This window comes from Lathamus discolor, chromosome 8 (genome assembly GCF_037157495.1).
Source record: "Lathamus discolor isolate bLatDis1 chromosome 8, bLatDis1.hap1, whole genome shotgun sequence".
Classification (NCBI taxonomy): Eukaryota; Metazoa; Chordata; class Aves; order Psittaciformes; family Psittacidae; genus Lathamus; species Lathamus discolor.
This window is the reverse complement of record NC_088891.1, coordinates 17,542,690-17,559,296: the sequence shown is the minus strand read 5'-3', so window position 1 is coordinate 17,559,296 and position 16,607 is coordinate 17,542,690. Positions and strand designations below refer to the sequence as shown.

The 16,607-nt window shown below is 39.0% G+C and overlaps 1 protein-coding gene across 3 annotated transcripts in view; it reads left to right on the top strand.

Annotated features, from left to right (window-relative positions):
* Positions 1 to 16,607, top strand: part of RORA (RAR related orphan receptor A) — a 400,239-nt gene that overhangs the window by 283,976 nt on the left and 99,656 nt on the right. For all 3 annotated transcript variants that reach the window (XM_065688646.1, XM_065688643.1, XM_065688644.1), the window contains one exon: positions 4,966 to 4,995. In XM_065688646.1, coding sequence (XP_065544718.1) covers positions 4,966 to 4,995 — 30 coding nt within the window. The remainder of the gene's footprint in view (positions 1 to 4,965; positions 4,996 to 16,607) is intronic.

Sequence of the window (16,607 nt, the reverse complement as noted above, 5' to 3'; positions counted from 1 at the left end):
GTTGTATTTACGACAGTTGCATGTATGTTGTTTTTACCTTAGTCGCCCTAAACAACGGCCTACAAAGCTCACAGAATTCCTTTGAGCCAGAGATCCTCACAGACTTCTATAAAAACCATTGCTGAGGTTTTCAAAAGAGCAAACTCCTTTCTGAATACACTCACATCTATTATTCTGCTTTGGTAGGTTCTCACCAAGTGCCCAGGTGTTACATGTAATCTTCCACCTTAATTGCTGGCTTTGTGTAGTGGTAGAGTAAAAAAGCAGTGGAGTGACAGGATGAAGCACAGTGGGATCCAGGCTTGTAATCCATTTTCTTTCTGATTTAACACAATAAGTGAGGCAGGAGGCCTACGGTTTAAAATATGAACTTCTTTTTCCCCCAAGATTTCCAATCCATCGAGTTCCCAAACATGCTAAAGCAATAATGCTGGCTTAGGGGACAGTAGGAGAAAATAAAAAGATAGAAATATATGTTGATAGGCACACCTACGTGAGCAAAGTATGATATGTGTGTACCATTTGCCTAGATATACTGTCATCAGACCCGATTTGGGCACAAAAAAGCAAAGGAAACACAGTGGTGCTTAATAGAAGTTATGAGCTTTGCAAGTGGTGCATGCGTTTATCCATACAAACTTCCAAGGAAGAGGTTTCTTGGAGGTTTAAGAAAATTGCACTCCAGAATATCCTCCTTTGATGTTTTGCAGAGCAATGTATTCTGCCAGACGGGGACTTTCTACTTATCTTTCTGTACATCAGAGTATGTTTTCCCCTTGAAAAAGGGAAGTTGACAACTGTACAACAGCAGCAGGGATCTGGGTTCACAGAGTAAGCAGTGTTTCATTATGCTTATTTATTTGGATGGGCAACTGTGAGAAGTAGCTTATGATGTGTAAAATATCTGAGTCTCTTTTTGTACTTGAAGACATTGTTCTCTCTATTTGAAGCTGGCTAGTGAAGGTCACTCAGGCTAACCGCCTGCAAAAGAAGATCCTGTCTCTGATGGTAGATACTCTTTCCAAAGTTCATTGCGTCCACAATGCTATTTTTGTAAATACCACCCATCATGGCAAATTACATATTGTTAGTGGGAGGGGGAAAGGGAATGGTGTATGAATGCTGTTTAAAAACCCCCAAATGGTTGTTGCAAAGAGCGTTTCATAGCAACTATGAAAAGTCAAAGAAGTTAATTTGTTCAAGATTTGGTGTTGATCAGGAATGTCAAATTGCGCTGCTGAAGTGATCAATTCTCTGATAACTGTAATACTGAAACTTTCACTCACTGATAACCATGGCAGTGATATATTGTGGTATTTTAATGACATTTCCTTTGCTTTACTTTGAAGTCTGGTTGGTTAAGTCAGGAAGTCTTTCTGTATTAGCAACACTGAAGTTAGGGTTTTTTCATCCTCTGTTTCTTTTCTCTCAGTTGCTAAAGGAGAATGGAAAGCTGGCTGGTTAGGATAGTGCTGAGTGGCAAGTGGTTCACAGATCAGTCTGTTGCATTTTGAAATTAAGCCTATAAAAAAATAAGAATTCACATTAAGTCACATTTTGAAAGGAGTCACTGGGTTCTTTGTGCTCCACTTCTTGAAAAGAAATAAATCTTTGGCAGTAATGTGTTACACGTAGGTTTTATTGTGGAATAGACGTAATCACATCTATATACACTGAAGGTTCAGTCCCAGAAATAAAGTGAGAGCAATCCCAGTTAATAATGCCTAGACCTGCGAAGAAAAGTACCAATATATGTTGGATTGGCAAAATTAGTTTCTCAGGATCCTTTTGATTTCAAATGAAATCTGGGTAAGACTTATAGGATGCAGCTCAGAAGAAAGGCCTTCAAACATACATGCAAATGGGAGTTAGCACTGGCCCAAAGAGAGCTGAACATCTGTAACTCCCCTTTTATACACTGAGTAGTTTTCAGACCAACTCTGGGTTTGTTTCCCCATAATACACTCATTTTTAGGAGATTAGTTACAGCTCTTGAATGCCAAATAGCAAAGTCACTGCCTTCCTGCATTAAAACTAGAACTGATCGCAATGATGTAGGAATTTGTTGCGTATTTAACATTTATAGTTAAAGCACTGGTTCTAATGTATCACCTAAGTAACTGTTTGGATCTGCTGGTGCATTTTTTGCTCAGTTTTTCTAGTCACTTACAGTTACTGATGTGAAAGGAAAGGCTTCTGGAAAAATTCCCTACTCATTTTAACCTAAGTAAGGATTCCTGATTAATTTAAATCTAAACGGGTTGAACTCACTAGCAGTGCTTATCCTTGTCCCACCAGACTTCAGTTAGTAACTGTAAAACCACTGTTCAAAGCAAAATACTTAAGATTCACTGCAGCTACCAATGTGATTATGAAGAAGATGCAAACACACACACCCCCCACCCCCGTAGCTGTTGTTTTAAAAGGTTATCTAAAAATATCTGCGTAAACCAGCTAAAAGGCCTTACCAGATGGTAATCGGTAGTTATTATGGAAACATCTGATTAGAAAAACCCACCACTCATGTCATACAGAGAAAATTAGGTAGAAAAATATAAACACTAATATTCCCATCACTGTTTTGTGCATCAGAGGAAAGTAGCCCTCAGTCAGCAAATACAACTAAGTCTGTTTTGTGCTGTGGCGAATCCCATTGTGAAGAGGCTGTGAGTAATCAGAAGTGACAGCATAAGCACTTTCTGTTCAAAGTGATTTTACAGAAAGCATTATTTTCCGAGAAAAGTACACATATGGCTCCCATAATGCTGAAAGAGCACTGATGTATCCATTTATTAGCACTAGTGTTGGGAGAGGAAGTTTTGCAAATGGTGTTCAGATTTAAGACCTTTCTTTGCATTTCCCATTCCATAAAACAGCCTTAAAACTGTAGGAGCTGGGTCGAGTACTTCTGCCAAGGGGATGTTAGGACAGTTCGAGATGATGGAGACTGTTGGGAACTGTATGTGCTGTTCAGTGGTCACTCAGGAAGTCAAACAGCAGCAAAAATGTTCTTCCTTGGTGGAAGAACAAATGTTCTGATGACAGCTGTAACTTGAATTCAGAGGGTAAGGCAGACCTTCAGAGGAACCCAGAGAGGGGGGTTTTTGCACTCATACCAAAGCCTGCATGAAACACTGCTAGTGCATTTTGACGTAGATACTTCATTCTCTGCTGCTTCTCACTCTGTCCCTCTTCTTGCCTGAAACTATGGTCGCTATAATAACACCGCCCTGGCACCTGGAGCTGTCCTGACCCAGCCAGTAATGGTGGGACTGGAATGAAGATGTGAGAATGCTGGCACTTAAAAAATACAAATGTAAAGGGTGACTTTGTCCCCTGTATTACCTACTTCCATAACTAAAAGGTTTTATTTTTGATATGCATGTTTTACTCTTTTTTATTGCTTACCCTGGCTTTACAATTTGAGGCTGCAACCCACGTTCCTAGCATGAGGAACACACAGATTTGGGTAGGACCTCTCAATTTTAGTCAGTACACATACTTAACCAAGTTCTAGACTTGTGATTGTCGTAAATTGCTGACTAGTGTGTCACATTTACAGAATTCCTCAAAGGAACTGCTCAGAACTTCTCCTGAATCCTGCAGCCTCTCAGCTTTTCAGGGAGAAGAAAGGTTTCAGAGCTCACACCTCTAGAGCCTAATGGTTCAAAACCAGAAGGCCAATAGCAACACAAGTGCAATTGAATTAAAGAGCTCATGACATTTATGTCAAACTTGATAGCTATATATTTGGGGTTGGCATTGTGGATTTATGTGGATTTATCTAGCAAAACTGTGATGAGTTTGAAAACTGTTGGCTTTGGAAGTTAGCTCTAAATTTGCAAATAAGGTATCTATATTTCTCTGCATTATTATAACCTGCTGCCTCCCTGAGATGTTCCACAGCAAATAACCCTGAAATAAAAGCCTACCTATTTCCATAGTAATTTGATTTTGGAAGAGGGGGTTAAAGAAATAGGGTAGCTAAGGAGATTCAAGTCTCTCTGTCTTCCGTGAATAAGAAGCCAAACAGTTTCAATTCCAGTATTTCATTACAGGCCTTGATCACAAATGAAATATTTCAAATACTTGTACTGCTTCCAGTAGCTTCTTGCTCTTCTCATAAAATTCCCCTCAAGGAGGGCGAAGCTTAAATACTGAGGGGTCCAAATACAGCGCCAGCTATCTACTAAAGTGGAGACGATATTGTTTGAATTCAAGCATGAATTGCGATGACATTTAACAGGGTTAATTTTATCTTCGGTATTATGAATTTTGCCTCATTCTGTTCACTCTGTTGCTTTCTTTAAAATTCTTCTCAAATTTCCTTGGCACTGGACCATCACTGGTGATTGCCACCACATGCCTGTCTAGCATCAAAACATCTTTAATACTTCAGAAAGTATGTATTTAACAGCTTGGGGATATTTGCATCTGGGTTGGAATTATGGCAAGTAATACATTGAGAGAGCTGCTCATTTGGTTTTAATGAGCATAAGCTACAGCTTGCAGTCAAGGAACTACTTGAACTCAGTAACATAGCAAAGGAATTGTTGTACTTCTCAGATTTGTTCTGTCTGGGTAGTTTAATGTGCACGAGTAAATACGAGTGTGGGAAAAATGTTCACCATGCAAAAAGTGAAAGGGGGCTTCCATAATGTTGTTGGTATCTTCTGTTTGCATCAGCTTCAGTTTTAAACCAGCAGCACCACGTAGATACGGGTTCGAGCAACAAAATTTAAGCAATTTATGTTGAAACGTTTATTGATGACATGTAAAGAGAGAATTAAAGTCTGAATGCAAAATAGGGACATCCTCCCACCTCTAGTGTACAAATTATGGCAATTTTCATTCTGCTTTTGTAGTGGTCGCTGTGTGTCTGAAATCAAATAATGATGAAATACATGTCAAAAGAATTTGCTCAGTGCTCATTTTGCTAATGTCAGTATCATTTCTTCCCTGCAGGTATTTCTGTAACGAAGAAGACTCATACATGTAAGTAGTATCTTTTGCTTTGGCCTTCTCTTACAAATGGAATTCATGTTAGTCTGTGCAGCGACTATTAGGTGTTGGTGTGCTGGGAGTTGGTCTGGTCTGAGAAGCCTCCATTTTAAATGTTCTGGTGGGTTTTCCACTTTTGAGCAGTTCCAGTCCTCACCTGCAATGTTGTCAACATGCATATACAATGTGTGTGTGTGTGTGTGTATGTGTATGCACGTGTGTGTGCACATTCACATGAGTTAAGAGCGCAGAAAAAGAAAGTTGTGAAGAAAGGCAGAATTTCCATATTCCTGTATGTATATCCTACAGCTAGCTGCTAAGTAACGTGTCCAGAAAATGCAGGTGAGGAGAATGTGTGTATTCTTAGGGCTGTTAGAGATGCAGTATGATTCAAGTAAAAATGAATTATTTGAGTGTTCTGTCCTTCCTGTGCATTAATCTATAAGGTAAATCGTTCTGTGCTTGTGCATAAGGAGCTCTTGATGAAAATGAAGAGGTTATTGTTTGGCTCTCAACCGTAAACAAACATTCCTCATGAATGGCAACCTTGGAAATGGATGTGGATGCGTGCATTTGCTAATGTGTACACTTATTTGGAATCTTCTTCAAAGACATCACTATTTGGGATCAACTCTCATCTACTCTGCAGTGAGTTAAAAGCACAATTCCAGGAAAATGTTACCGTTTATAGCTGCAGGAGATACGTTGAGATTCTCTGGATACTGTGGAGGTTTGGAAATCTGGTAGTGCAGAAATTGAATTTGCCTAGGATCTGAAACAGGAGCGGGCTAAAGCTGAGGCTGTTATTCTAAAAGGCCTCTAACACAACAGGAAGTAGGCTGCACAGAATTTACAAAGATATATGCATTGTAAGAGGGTTATGATTTGAAGTATGTTCACTGCGGCTTCTGGGTTTAAAGCAGTGTCATAAAGTGTTTTGCATTTATTTCATTATTATTTCATTCCCAGTTTTAAAATATTCATGTAATGAAAAATCTGACTTGAGAGCATGAATTCTCAACATATAGAAATACAAAATGCAGTTGCTTTAAGAATTTCAAATGAGAAGATTTGCGTGACACTTGAAGTAAATGTTACATGTCACATACTTTCAGAGCCACGGTGGTCCTTCTCTCCTTAGGTGGGCTTGATGCTTAATGTGTTTGTAAGGTCAGATATCCTCTTTAGCTGAATGCATATGTGGTTTCTATTGGACTTAATGGGAGCCACAGGTAGGCATCTGAGGGCAGTATTTGGCCCTTATGTTTTGGGGGAGTATTTGAGCTCATGCTGACTGAGATTGACAGTACAGGAGACTGAAGTCCTCTGTATATCCGCAGGCCAGGCATTGTACAGACAGCTTCCTTGCACAGCCTTGCCCATGAGCTCAACCCTGGCCTGGAGCGACCACCCTCTCTAGAGGTGGTAAGTAATTTGGTATTTACACTAGCTCAGTCTTGGGCCTCTCTTGTACAGAGGCTAATGACTGTACATGGTGGTTTGTAACACTCCACCTGGACATCAGCTGAAATCACCTTATGTATTTGGTATAGAGCAGTGCCATGTACTGACCTGCTAGCCAGTTCCAGTGTTTGATACTTCTTGTAGGAAAGATTAAATAGTATCCACAGACCTAAAGAATGAAGGAAATACGCTCTGAAGCCATGCCAGCTTGATAAAATGTTGGCATCATATATCTTGTTAGATGCTGGTTTTGAGGCTTATGATGGAAAAAAAGGTGTGTTCATCAACTGTGTTAGTTGATTAGCTGCTGTTCACCACATACGGCATTTAATTTAGTCAAGGCAGAAATTAGGGTCCCAGTGTCCTCTGTGTTGAGAACTCTGTGCAATTCTAAGAGAACTGTCAAAGAGCAGTTCCCTGAATTGTTAATCAGTTGTCATGCGATTGCTGAAGCATGAACAAAAAAGTTCTCTGAATAATGGGAAGATAAGCTTGTCCATTAAGGAAGGATTAAAATAGAAGGAGCAATATGCTGTAATTGGCATGATGAAAATGCAGACTGTGTTTGCTAGCAAATATGTATGAGGTTTCCTTCAATTTTGGTCGAAGTTCTTTTAGAACTCATTCCTGTTATGACAAATTCTCAGAGGAGGAATTAATGTATATTGTGCGTCTTCATCATTTCAGCATCCTGCACAAGATAGAATTTTTTTATTATTGAATAGAAGAAGTAGGCATCAAAATGCAGAGTTTTAGAATGGCTTAGGGGGGGGATGAGGGGGGAAAGAATTATATAAACACCTCAATGCAAAAAATTATAACTCAGATCTGAGTTGTTAACAACTACAAAATGACAAGGATAGATTTTTGGTGTTTCAAATCGATCTAGAGTTTGCCTATCACTCTATCAGTGTATATAACACATCCGGATTAAGTTACATAGAGTAGGATTTCTGCAAAGAAATGTCAAAAAACATTCACAAAGCCATTTTGAAGTGTGTAGATGTTGTCTGCACGACTGTTTAGAAATACAGATTAAGTCATTTTATGCCAAGTTTACGATGTATGGCATGTGAGGGTGTTGACTGACTGTAAACTAGCACTTATGCCTAATGACCTTTTGACTCAATTAGGGGAGTATAATGCCAAAAGGTTTGGTACATTATGCATTTCAAATATCAGATTAATCTTTTCAGATTTCATCTGAAAGTCCATTTTAATAGTATGGGTTTCAAACTTGGTGGAGGTCTGTCTCCACTGCTTAGTCCTGGTTTTATTGTTAGAGATTTGGGGTATATTTCCTACACACACACACTTGGCATTAGTCTGTGACAAAGTGCTCTGTCATCTGAAATAGAACTACTGGCCTGTTGATAGGTGCTTGGGTCATTTCAGAGTCAAATAGCTGAGTATTTTTACACATTCAAGTAGTGCTGAAGAAATACGGGTTTTTCATAATGTAACTAACTAAGTAAAACCTGAGAGAGCTTCAGTATTCTTGATACAACCCATTTTATCTAAGTATTCTGTTTCATTACATCTTACTTTTAAATTACTGCTTCTCTATATCCCGTCTTTATCAGAAGTTGAGTGTTACAAAACCTGCCGTTATAAGCCGGGAGTGTAATACTCTGCTAAGCTGCACTAGGGGAATAAAGTTTGTCTACCCCAGAATGCAGTTTTTCCCTCAGTAGATTAGTCAGGCTTTTGAAGTAAAACTTCATGCTTCTGTCTGTAGAACTATCCTTTCTCAGGCTCATATGGCAATTTGTTAGCTTAACCATCCCCTTATATAGCGTCTAGTCTAGCCAAGTCAGATGGTAGAGGCCAAATCCTATCTTATCTACTGTGTAGTATTTAATTTCTGGCATCTTAGATCTAAATCTTGCAATACTTCATGCAATGAGATTGATGGCCTCTACCAGACCACTAGTGACTCAGAATTATCACACAAATACATCACTTTATTTTTCTCCATATCATTTTTATATCCTGGGCACTGACTTTCTTGATTGAATTTGACTCGACTGCCTTATCAGAATAAGGGGTGGTTCCTGTGGATGCATCCAGAAAGCTAATATTGTAATGAACCTTCTTTCTCTTGCTATTTGAATTGTAATGAATCACAGAAGCTTCTACGGAGTTTGATTTCGTAGCTGAAGTTTGTATCTGCATAGAGGCCCAGGTACATTCAGTTATTTGCTTGCCTAACATTTTTCAGATAGAAAAAACACAGGTTTTAGTTCAGCTTCATCTCAAGCATGTATGTGTAGAATACTTGGCATTGCTTCGGAGGTAGAACTAGGCTAGGGCAGCTACACCTTCTCAGTACCAGGACGGGTTTGGAGTTGGCTTTCGTGCCTCAGCATATTACCACTTGTTGTTACCTACTCCCTGAACTGCCACAGCTTTTGACACTTGATTCTTTATTTTGTGTCACTGCCCAGTATCTTGCAGTCCTGGCAGAAAGGGTGTCTGGCAGTTGTGCTTTGGAGCTTGTATATGATAGGTACAGAAGTGGGAAAGCCACTATTAGCGATCCATGAACTAATTCTGTTCATCCTTGTTTGCTTGTAATGCAGATAGATGTACTTGGGTATCACATTCAACACTGAATATATTTTCATAACCCAAGATATACCCAACCTCTTTGTAGATGAAGTCTCCCTTGTAACTTTTGGTTGCCTTTTGTTTCATGTTGCTCCTCGTGATTTACCAAAGTAGTATCTAGAGAAATTTTTCATAAAATTACTTGTCAGTAAGTACCTCCGTTATCCTGCCAAGCCCCCAGGCCTTTGACTGGGGCTTGGAGTGCCCGATCTTCACTACTGCTGCAGCCCAACTAGCCAAGAAAGGGACTGTCTAGTTCTATCCACATAGGCACACTCTTAAAGCTACCCAGAATAAAGACCCATTCTGAAATCATGTCAATTTGGGCAGAAGGCAGCTCTTAAATGTCCAAACATCCTAGAACTGATGTTCAGGGTTCTACAAGCTTAGTAAGGTTTGCAGCTTAATTGTATCCAGAACCTGGACTTCCTTTTTCTCTGGTTTTACTTACCACATTTATAGCCACTGCTAAAGATTTCTTGAAGTCTGTTATTTTACTTTATTTCCTTAAAGGGAAAATGACTGTGATTTTTTTTGTTTGTTTTCTGATCTGATTTCTGATCACTTGGTATGCCTACTGTGCATTGTGCTGTCTGCTTCACCTCATGTGTTTTGTGTGCCAGCTACAGTAACTATAAAGGATACTTTTCCCTTACAAAATAGGAGCCTGCAGAAAACTGATGGTTAACAGGATCTGCTGTTAGCGCCAAGGCCTAAAGAGAACAGGTGAAATCTAAACCCTATCCCCTGAGGCCAATAAAATAGCTGTTTGGTCCCCTGTGTGTAACCTCCTAATAACTTTACTGGGCAGCATTAAGATCCCTTGGGGGCTTCTCTGCAAGAGCACTCCCTCTCTTTGTTCAGATTGCTTATTAAAAATGATTTTATAATGAAGTTGCCTCAAATAGCAGCTACTTTCCTACTTGTCCTTGAAGCACTGTTTGCCCTGGTGAAGAATCCGAAGACAACTAACTATCTAGGGCTTTTATTCTGTTCAAAACTTTTACTGAACTACTGCTACACTTGATTTATTTCTTTTAATTTTATTTTATTTTCTAGTGAGCCAAAGAAAACCTCTTCATCAGCAGCTCAATTTTGTACCTTTAATTCTACTTTGAAGCCATCCCTCTAAAAAGTTTGTTTTGGGTGCCAGCGTCATCAGTGGTTCAGTGTTATTCCCTGCCACACAAAACGCTATGTCAGTCACTTGTTTGACTGAGTGAGAATGAATGTTGCCTTCTTGCTGTGGTGGCCAAGTTCTTGAGTCCAGGGGCAAAGATGAAGGCATTGTCAAATAATGAGAGGAAGAAATATGTTTAAAATGAGAAAAATGTTCCTGCCTGGCTTGGGAGAAAGAGTATCCAGGGTGAGAGCGCTGTGGGTAAATGTGTGACTCCAGGGGTATGGGTGGAAATCTGGATGCCCTGGTTCTTCATGGTAGGTCTACAGCAGAGAAGCATTTTCTCTGGTGAAAGTTATGATATTTGTGAGAGTGACTGGCCCTTTGTGCATGTGGAAGCAGCTATGGGGAAAGCGTTGGGAGAACTTCTCATTAATGCATGTTTTATGCCCTCACAGAATAACTGGTCAGAGGTGAGAGAAATCTGTTGCCCCTAATCTTCTATTAGCTCTCCAAAAGCTTGACCTTTGCCTGGGCCTCAAGCCTTTGGCACAGTTGGAAGGAACATTTTCTATAAGGCTGATAGAACAGGCAATTAAATGCACTGCCCTGGAAGTCCCATGGGGAACTCTGTCTATTAGCTGCACTCGAAGCTAATATCAGGTCTCTTCTCTGGTTCTGTTCTGAATATATGGAGCAGCTTCTAGCTACACGGGACTTTTGGCTGTAACCATTAATTATGGGCTTATTTAACGCGAGTTTTCTGGTAAATACCTTAAGATAGGTTTTTCTGTGCCTTTGTAGCAAAGTAGAACGCAGACTACAGCAAGGTGAAAAACAGCAAACAGATGAAAATTCATTTTGGCAAATGAAGACTGATAAGCATTTGCAAAATGTTAATCATCCAGTATTAAAATGTATGTGTGTGTGTTGGATTATAGTTCACATAATTCTAAATTATGGTTTCCTAGCAAGCTCAATTAGGGAAGGCAAAGGAAAGGAAGCTGTACTAAATTTTTGGAGGTCTTTGTCTGGGAGTAAGTTCTAACCCTTTACATGCCTCTAATACGTATTAGTTGAGATCACAAATTAATAAGTGCCAATTCTGCACACACTTCATTTCTTACTCTGGTCTGTCCTGTGGAAGCATACAAGATGGGCAGAGACATTCTCTTTCGTGTTTAAAACATTATTTGGAGGCCCATGTTTTGAGGAATGATGAAGTGTTTGGGGAGGTTTCTGACATTAGACACCTAAATTTTACCAGTAGGGTTGATGGATATTAAGAGATTGTGGATGTGACTCAAAAGTAAATTTCAACTGTGTGTGGACATGGCAGTAAATACATTGGGAATGTCTGCAGTGTTCTTTTAAACCCAAGTAATGCCTTATGATTCCCTAAAAGGTTGTTCTTACACCTTTTATACCCTTATCTTTCCTATCTATTAATTCCTAAGGCCATTTGCTTGGTGTTAGAAATACTGAATTAAGTCATGAACACCCCTCGTGCCTTGTGCAAAAGCATTCTGACAGAGAAAGTGTAGGACTGATCTGAATCCTATTGCAGCTGCTCTAAGGATTCATATTGGCTGAAACATACTTTGATCAGCCCTTAAAACATACTTTATTTTCTTATTTTGCTTTTAAAGTCTCCTGTCTTTAAAATTCTCACAGCTATTACATGAAGCTAATGTTTCCAGTTTGATATTAGCCTTCTGGATGCATCCACAGTTTTGGTTGCTTATTGGTTACAGAGGGGAACTGTGTTATGGGCTGAGTGTAAGCTTCAAACTATGTGATACTCTCCACACTCTAATCCAACACTGAGAGCAGGAGAAGTTACACTTGGCAAAGTCATTAAGTTAATTTCTGTTTTTTCAGTTTGAGTGGCTTGGGCAGCAGAAAACTGACAGATGAGACTTCTCCAAATCTGCTTCTGCATTCTGGGTATTTTTTCAGTGCAAACAGTGTGAAAACAAATAGGAAGTATTACTGCTCACAACCTTCTGTAATATGTGGGTCAAGTATTTTGGTTCTGCGTAGTCTGAGTCTAGGTAGCTCTATACATACAGAGAAATGCCAATACACTGGAAAACTTTTGACTACATACTTTGCATTTTCTAAGAGATAATTACACTTACTAAGCAGGACTTGTGCAAAACTGTCACCTTGATTTGAAGAGTTCCTTAAAGTGACCTCAGTCTTTAGAGAAAGGTTAAGTCATTGTCTCTTTGAATGCATTGCTACCAAATACAGCAAAGTGTGAGGATAAGATTAGGATTAAAATTAAGATTTTTAGGCCTGGTTGTCCATTTGGTCGAAGATTGATAGCCAAGGTGTTTTCCCAAAGTAGGTGTTTTTTTCCCACGGACATATCACTGCTACCTTTTTTCACACATCAAGAAGACTCTGTCCTTGGAGCTTTATGCTCACATTCATTTTGCTTCCTGACATTGTTTCTTTTAACAAAATACTGCATTTTGTTGTAGTAAGGCTGAATTGTAATGATTCTAAAGCACGCTCAGTTATATGGACTTCTCCAAGGTTGGTATCTGAACCAAAAAAAGCATATTTTATTATCTGAATTTTGAAACCAGGGACTGATTCCATCATTCCTAATAGACTCATTTATTTGACAGTGCATTGCTAGACTTGTGCAGTCGCTGTTCTGAAACAACTATTGAACCTGAAAAAGGGCTTTTTAATGCATGTTGATGGCTATCCTTATTAGGACTGTAAAAATATTGGCAGTTTTTGCAGCCTTTCTGCAAGAGCACCAACCTGGAGTTATGTAAATGTTGACCCCAGTCAGGAACACAGTTTCATACAGACAACACGTAAGGCAGCTCCTTATGGCAGATCAGGTAGTCACTCTAACTCGGAACTGAATAGCTTGTTCTTAATCTTAGGACCAGATGATGATGATATTTGTAAAGCTCCTATTTTGAAAACAATTTTGCTGGTCATAGTTTTAATCCTTCTAAGTCTCCTAACATGATGAACTGCAGTAATGAATGCTCGCCTCGAAGCTCAGTGTGGGTCAGCCTGAAGAACTAGTAGGAAACTAGTAGGAAAAGTAGGAACAGAAACAGATTAGCCCAAAATTAAATAGAATCGTGATGGAATTTGGCATTCAGACTTCTTAACATTCAACTTGCTTCATAACAGTTGAATAGTGTTGAGGTATATTGACAAAATGCTTTGCATACAGTGGTTAACTTAGGGGGGAGGGAGGCATGGAGAACAGTGCAGAAGCTTTTCACAAATCTTGCCAGGTATGAGTTATGATTAAGTAGGCGTTCAGGTGATTCTTGGGTTTCTATGGATCAAAAGATAGTAACAGACACTTTGGTTGAAGTTTCTGAGTACATCCAAATGCCATCTGTATTTGCGCTTGTGATTTGCAAAAGGTGTGGGAAGATGGACATCTGCTTGCTTAAACTATGCTCACAAACAATTTGCTTATGCAAACGGTATTAGCTTAGCGTAGGGGAGTAGTTGAATTTCCTGTTGTATTTTAATCATTGCATTTCAATTTTGAACAGGAGAAGAAATGTAGCACTGTCATGATGCAACAAAACAACACAATTTTTCTGTACTGCCATAATGGTTTTCTTTTAATTAATGTTATGTGCACCTAAAAGCATAGTTAAAATATATATTACTTGGCATCTACAGATGTGCTGATTAGCACACATTGAAATAAGCAACACAGTATTGACAGCATTTTTCTGACTATGTTTTATACACACAGCATAAGACAGAGAGGGAAGGAGTCATTAAGTACCAAAATTACATCCTCCACTCTGAATACCTTTGAATTCCAGTGTGAATATCCTTTGCTACTCTATCTCTTGCTATTCTAAGACACTGCCTAGATTTGGTCTTTAACCCCACCTCAGGCACCTTGCCTTAAATTACTGTATTGTCTGGGTTTGGGTTTGCTGTTTGCTTTATCAAAGGAATAGATCTCACCTAAACTGGTAATGGTTTTAAGGGATTGCAAGTGGGACTTGAAGAAGCTTCCTCTCTTAACCTTACTGCCATTAATGGTAAAATCCATTACTTGAATGGAAATAGAACTGGATCTTCAAAGTGTTACAGTAAAAAGTATAAGCAGTAAATTAAACAAGATTGACAAGAGGATGATGACTTTGCTGCAAAAACTAAGACTGTTGTGAGACCTTTTTGCTATCTGACTTAGCTTTCCCTGTGTGTATGATGGGTTCTTGTTTAAGGTTAATAACCTAGCTATCAGTTGTGAGCTGCAGCAGTGTGACTTGCTGTACAACAAACTAGGCACACCCTCAAAGCAGTTTCCTCTCTCTTTTTTTGTTGAGGTGTTTACTACAGACTTCAAAGCCAGCTCACAACAGTAGTGGTGTTCTTGCAGTTTTCTGGAAATTCAAGTTAGGCTTTATTTAATCTCTATGCAACATGGGTAGGGAAACCTCTGGTTTCAGAAAGCCAGTATATGACCAAAGCCATTTAGTGATTTCCTTTTAGATATAGCCATCAGTTGATAACCATCCTTCCCACCAGTGTTTGTCTGAAGAACTGTTTCCTTATCTTTGTTACTGTTACCTAACTGATATGTAGGTGTGATGCTTGCTGGCTGCAAAGACAACTTTCACAGATAAGGCAAGTTTCCTGTTTAAACTCTTAACAGTTCTTTTTCTCTGACCTGTTTTTCCTTTTCCCTCCCTCCAAATCTATGGTCCTTGAAGTACAAAGTGGAAGGGGTCATCCAAAAAGACAATTTTATGTGCTGCTTGAAGACATAAGGGTACTAAAAGCTGACTAAAAATATGTTTCCTGTTAATCAGAGCTTTTGATGTTTAAAGAAATATTTCACTGCAATAGACTCAGGTTTTCTCTCCAATTTTCATGAGGAAGGTAAGAAAAATGCTTTTTAACTCAGAGCAGGGTGAGTAGTCCTTCACATGGGGTGGTGGTGGTGTGACTTTAAGAGCTGGCCTAGAAAAAGGCGGGTAGGTACTTCAAGCTTAAATTCCCATGTCCTGTTAACATGACTTCACCACCTCGCTGTCAGCTGTTTTGGGAGTAGAGTTTAGTATGAAATCACGTCCTTGGTGAAGCAGTAATATATGTTCCTGTGGAATATTTCATCTTTGACAAGCAAACAATGTTGTCACCAGAAAATCCCCAGATGTTTCTAACAGGGAACCTTAGAAAAGAGACAGAGAACCTTGACTTGGGAACAAGTAGTTTGTGAGCTTATAAATGTTCTTTGTGAAATGAATCCCCATTTGGCAAGACAGTTCCTTTTAGTGCATGTCAATTTGCTGCTTTTCACTGATGTTGGATGAAAGGTTATATGAGAGTTGCTTCTGTCCCTTGGTTTGCAAATAGAATGCTTTCCTCCCTCCGGGGTTCAGTCTGCAATTAGACCACAAGTCCAGCCTAGTAAGTGGTATTGTATTCTGATAAGTGCAACACTGGGAAGGCTTACATGGAGCTACTTATTTTCTTCACTCAAGGTATTGAGTTTCTGGTCTTGAAATCACAAAGCTGAGCATATGAATGTGATTTACATTTTACTATATGTTCTGTAAAAGCAACAATAGACTATCTCCATATTTATTTCTAATGGATTATGAGTGGGTATAGGTAGTCCAGTACATCTGTGTTCTGTTGTGTCAGATTGGGCTTGCATACACAAAATGTTTTAATAGCACTGGTAGATAATCCCCATGCAGAAATCTTTCTCCTAGGCACTTGTTATTAAAAAAAAAAAAAGGCTCTGTTTCTAAATAGATAAATTACCAAAGTACAAATACAATACACCCAAAGGAGATGAATAAAAAAGGGGGAGGGAATAAAAATCAGTACGCTAGTTCTGAGTGGCATACCGAAAATAACCATTCCATTTATTAGGTTAGTTAATTGCTGGGTAATAAGTCCAGAAAAGTTTTTAATTGATTATTTAAGTAGTTTTAGCTCAAGTTAGTCTTTTCTGTGTTTAGCTTCTGTTGTTTTCCAGTTTGCAATCACTGAGCACAGTTGAAAGGACATCCCCTTTGATGGGTTTATGTGCCTGCTACACATTTGCTTCCAAATAGTTTTGAGCTTATATTTCTATTAAGATTATTGTTATTCTTAGAGCTTTAGACAGACAGAAGGAAAGGGAAAGGAGAAGCAAAAAGAAAGAGGAAGGGATGTAGTTATTATTTATCTAGGAGTTGTGTGCCAGCATAGTGAGGACCTTCCAGTGCGGACATATCATATTGCTATCTAAATACTTCAAGCTAAGCATGCCCAGGTTACAAGATTAGAGCATAAGTGCTTAGCCTCCTTCAAAAAAGCATTTCCAGGATACTTCCTGTAGGAATCTGCACGTAACAGCAACTCCTAATTTAAATCTGAGGCTGTCCACGCTCTGAACATAACA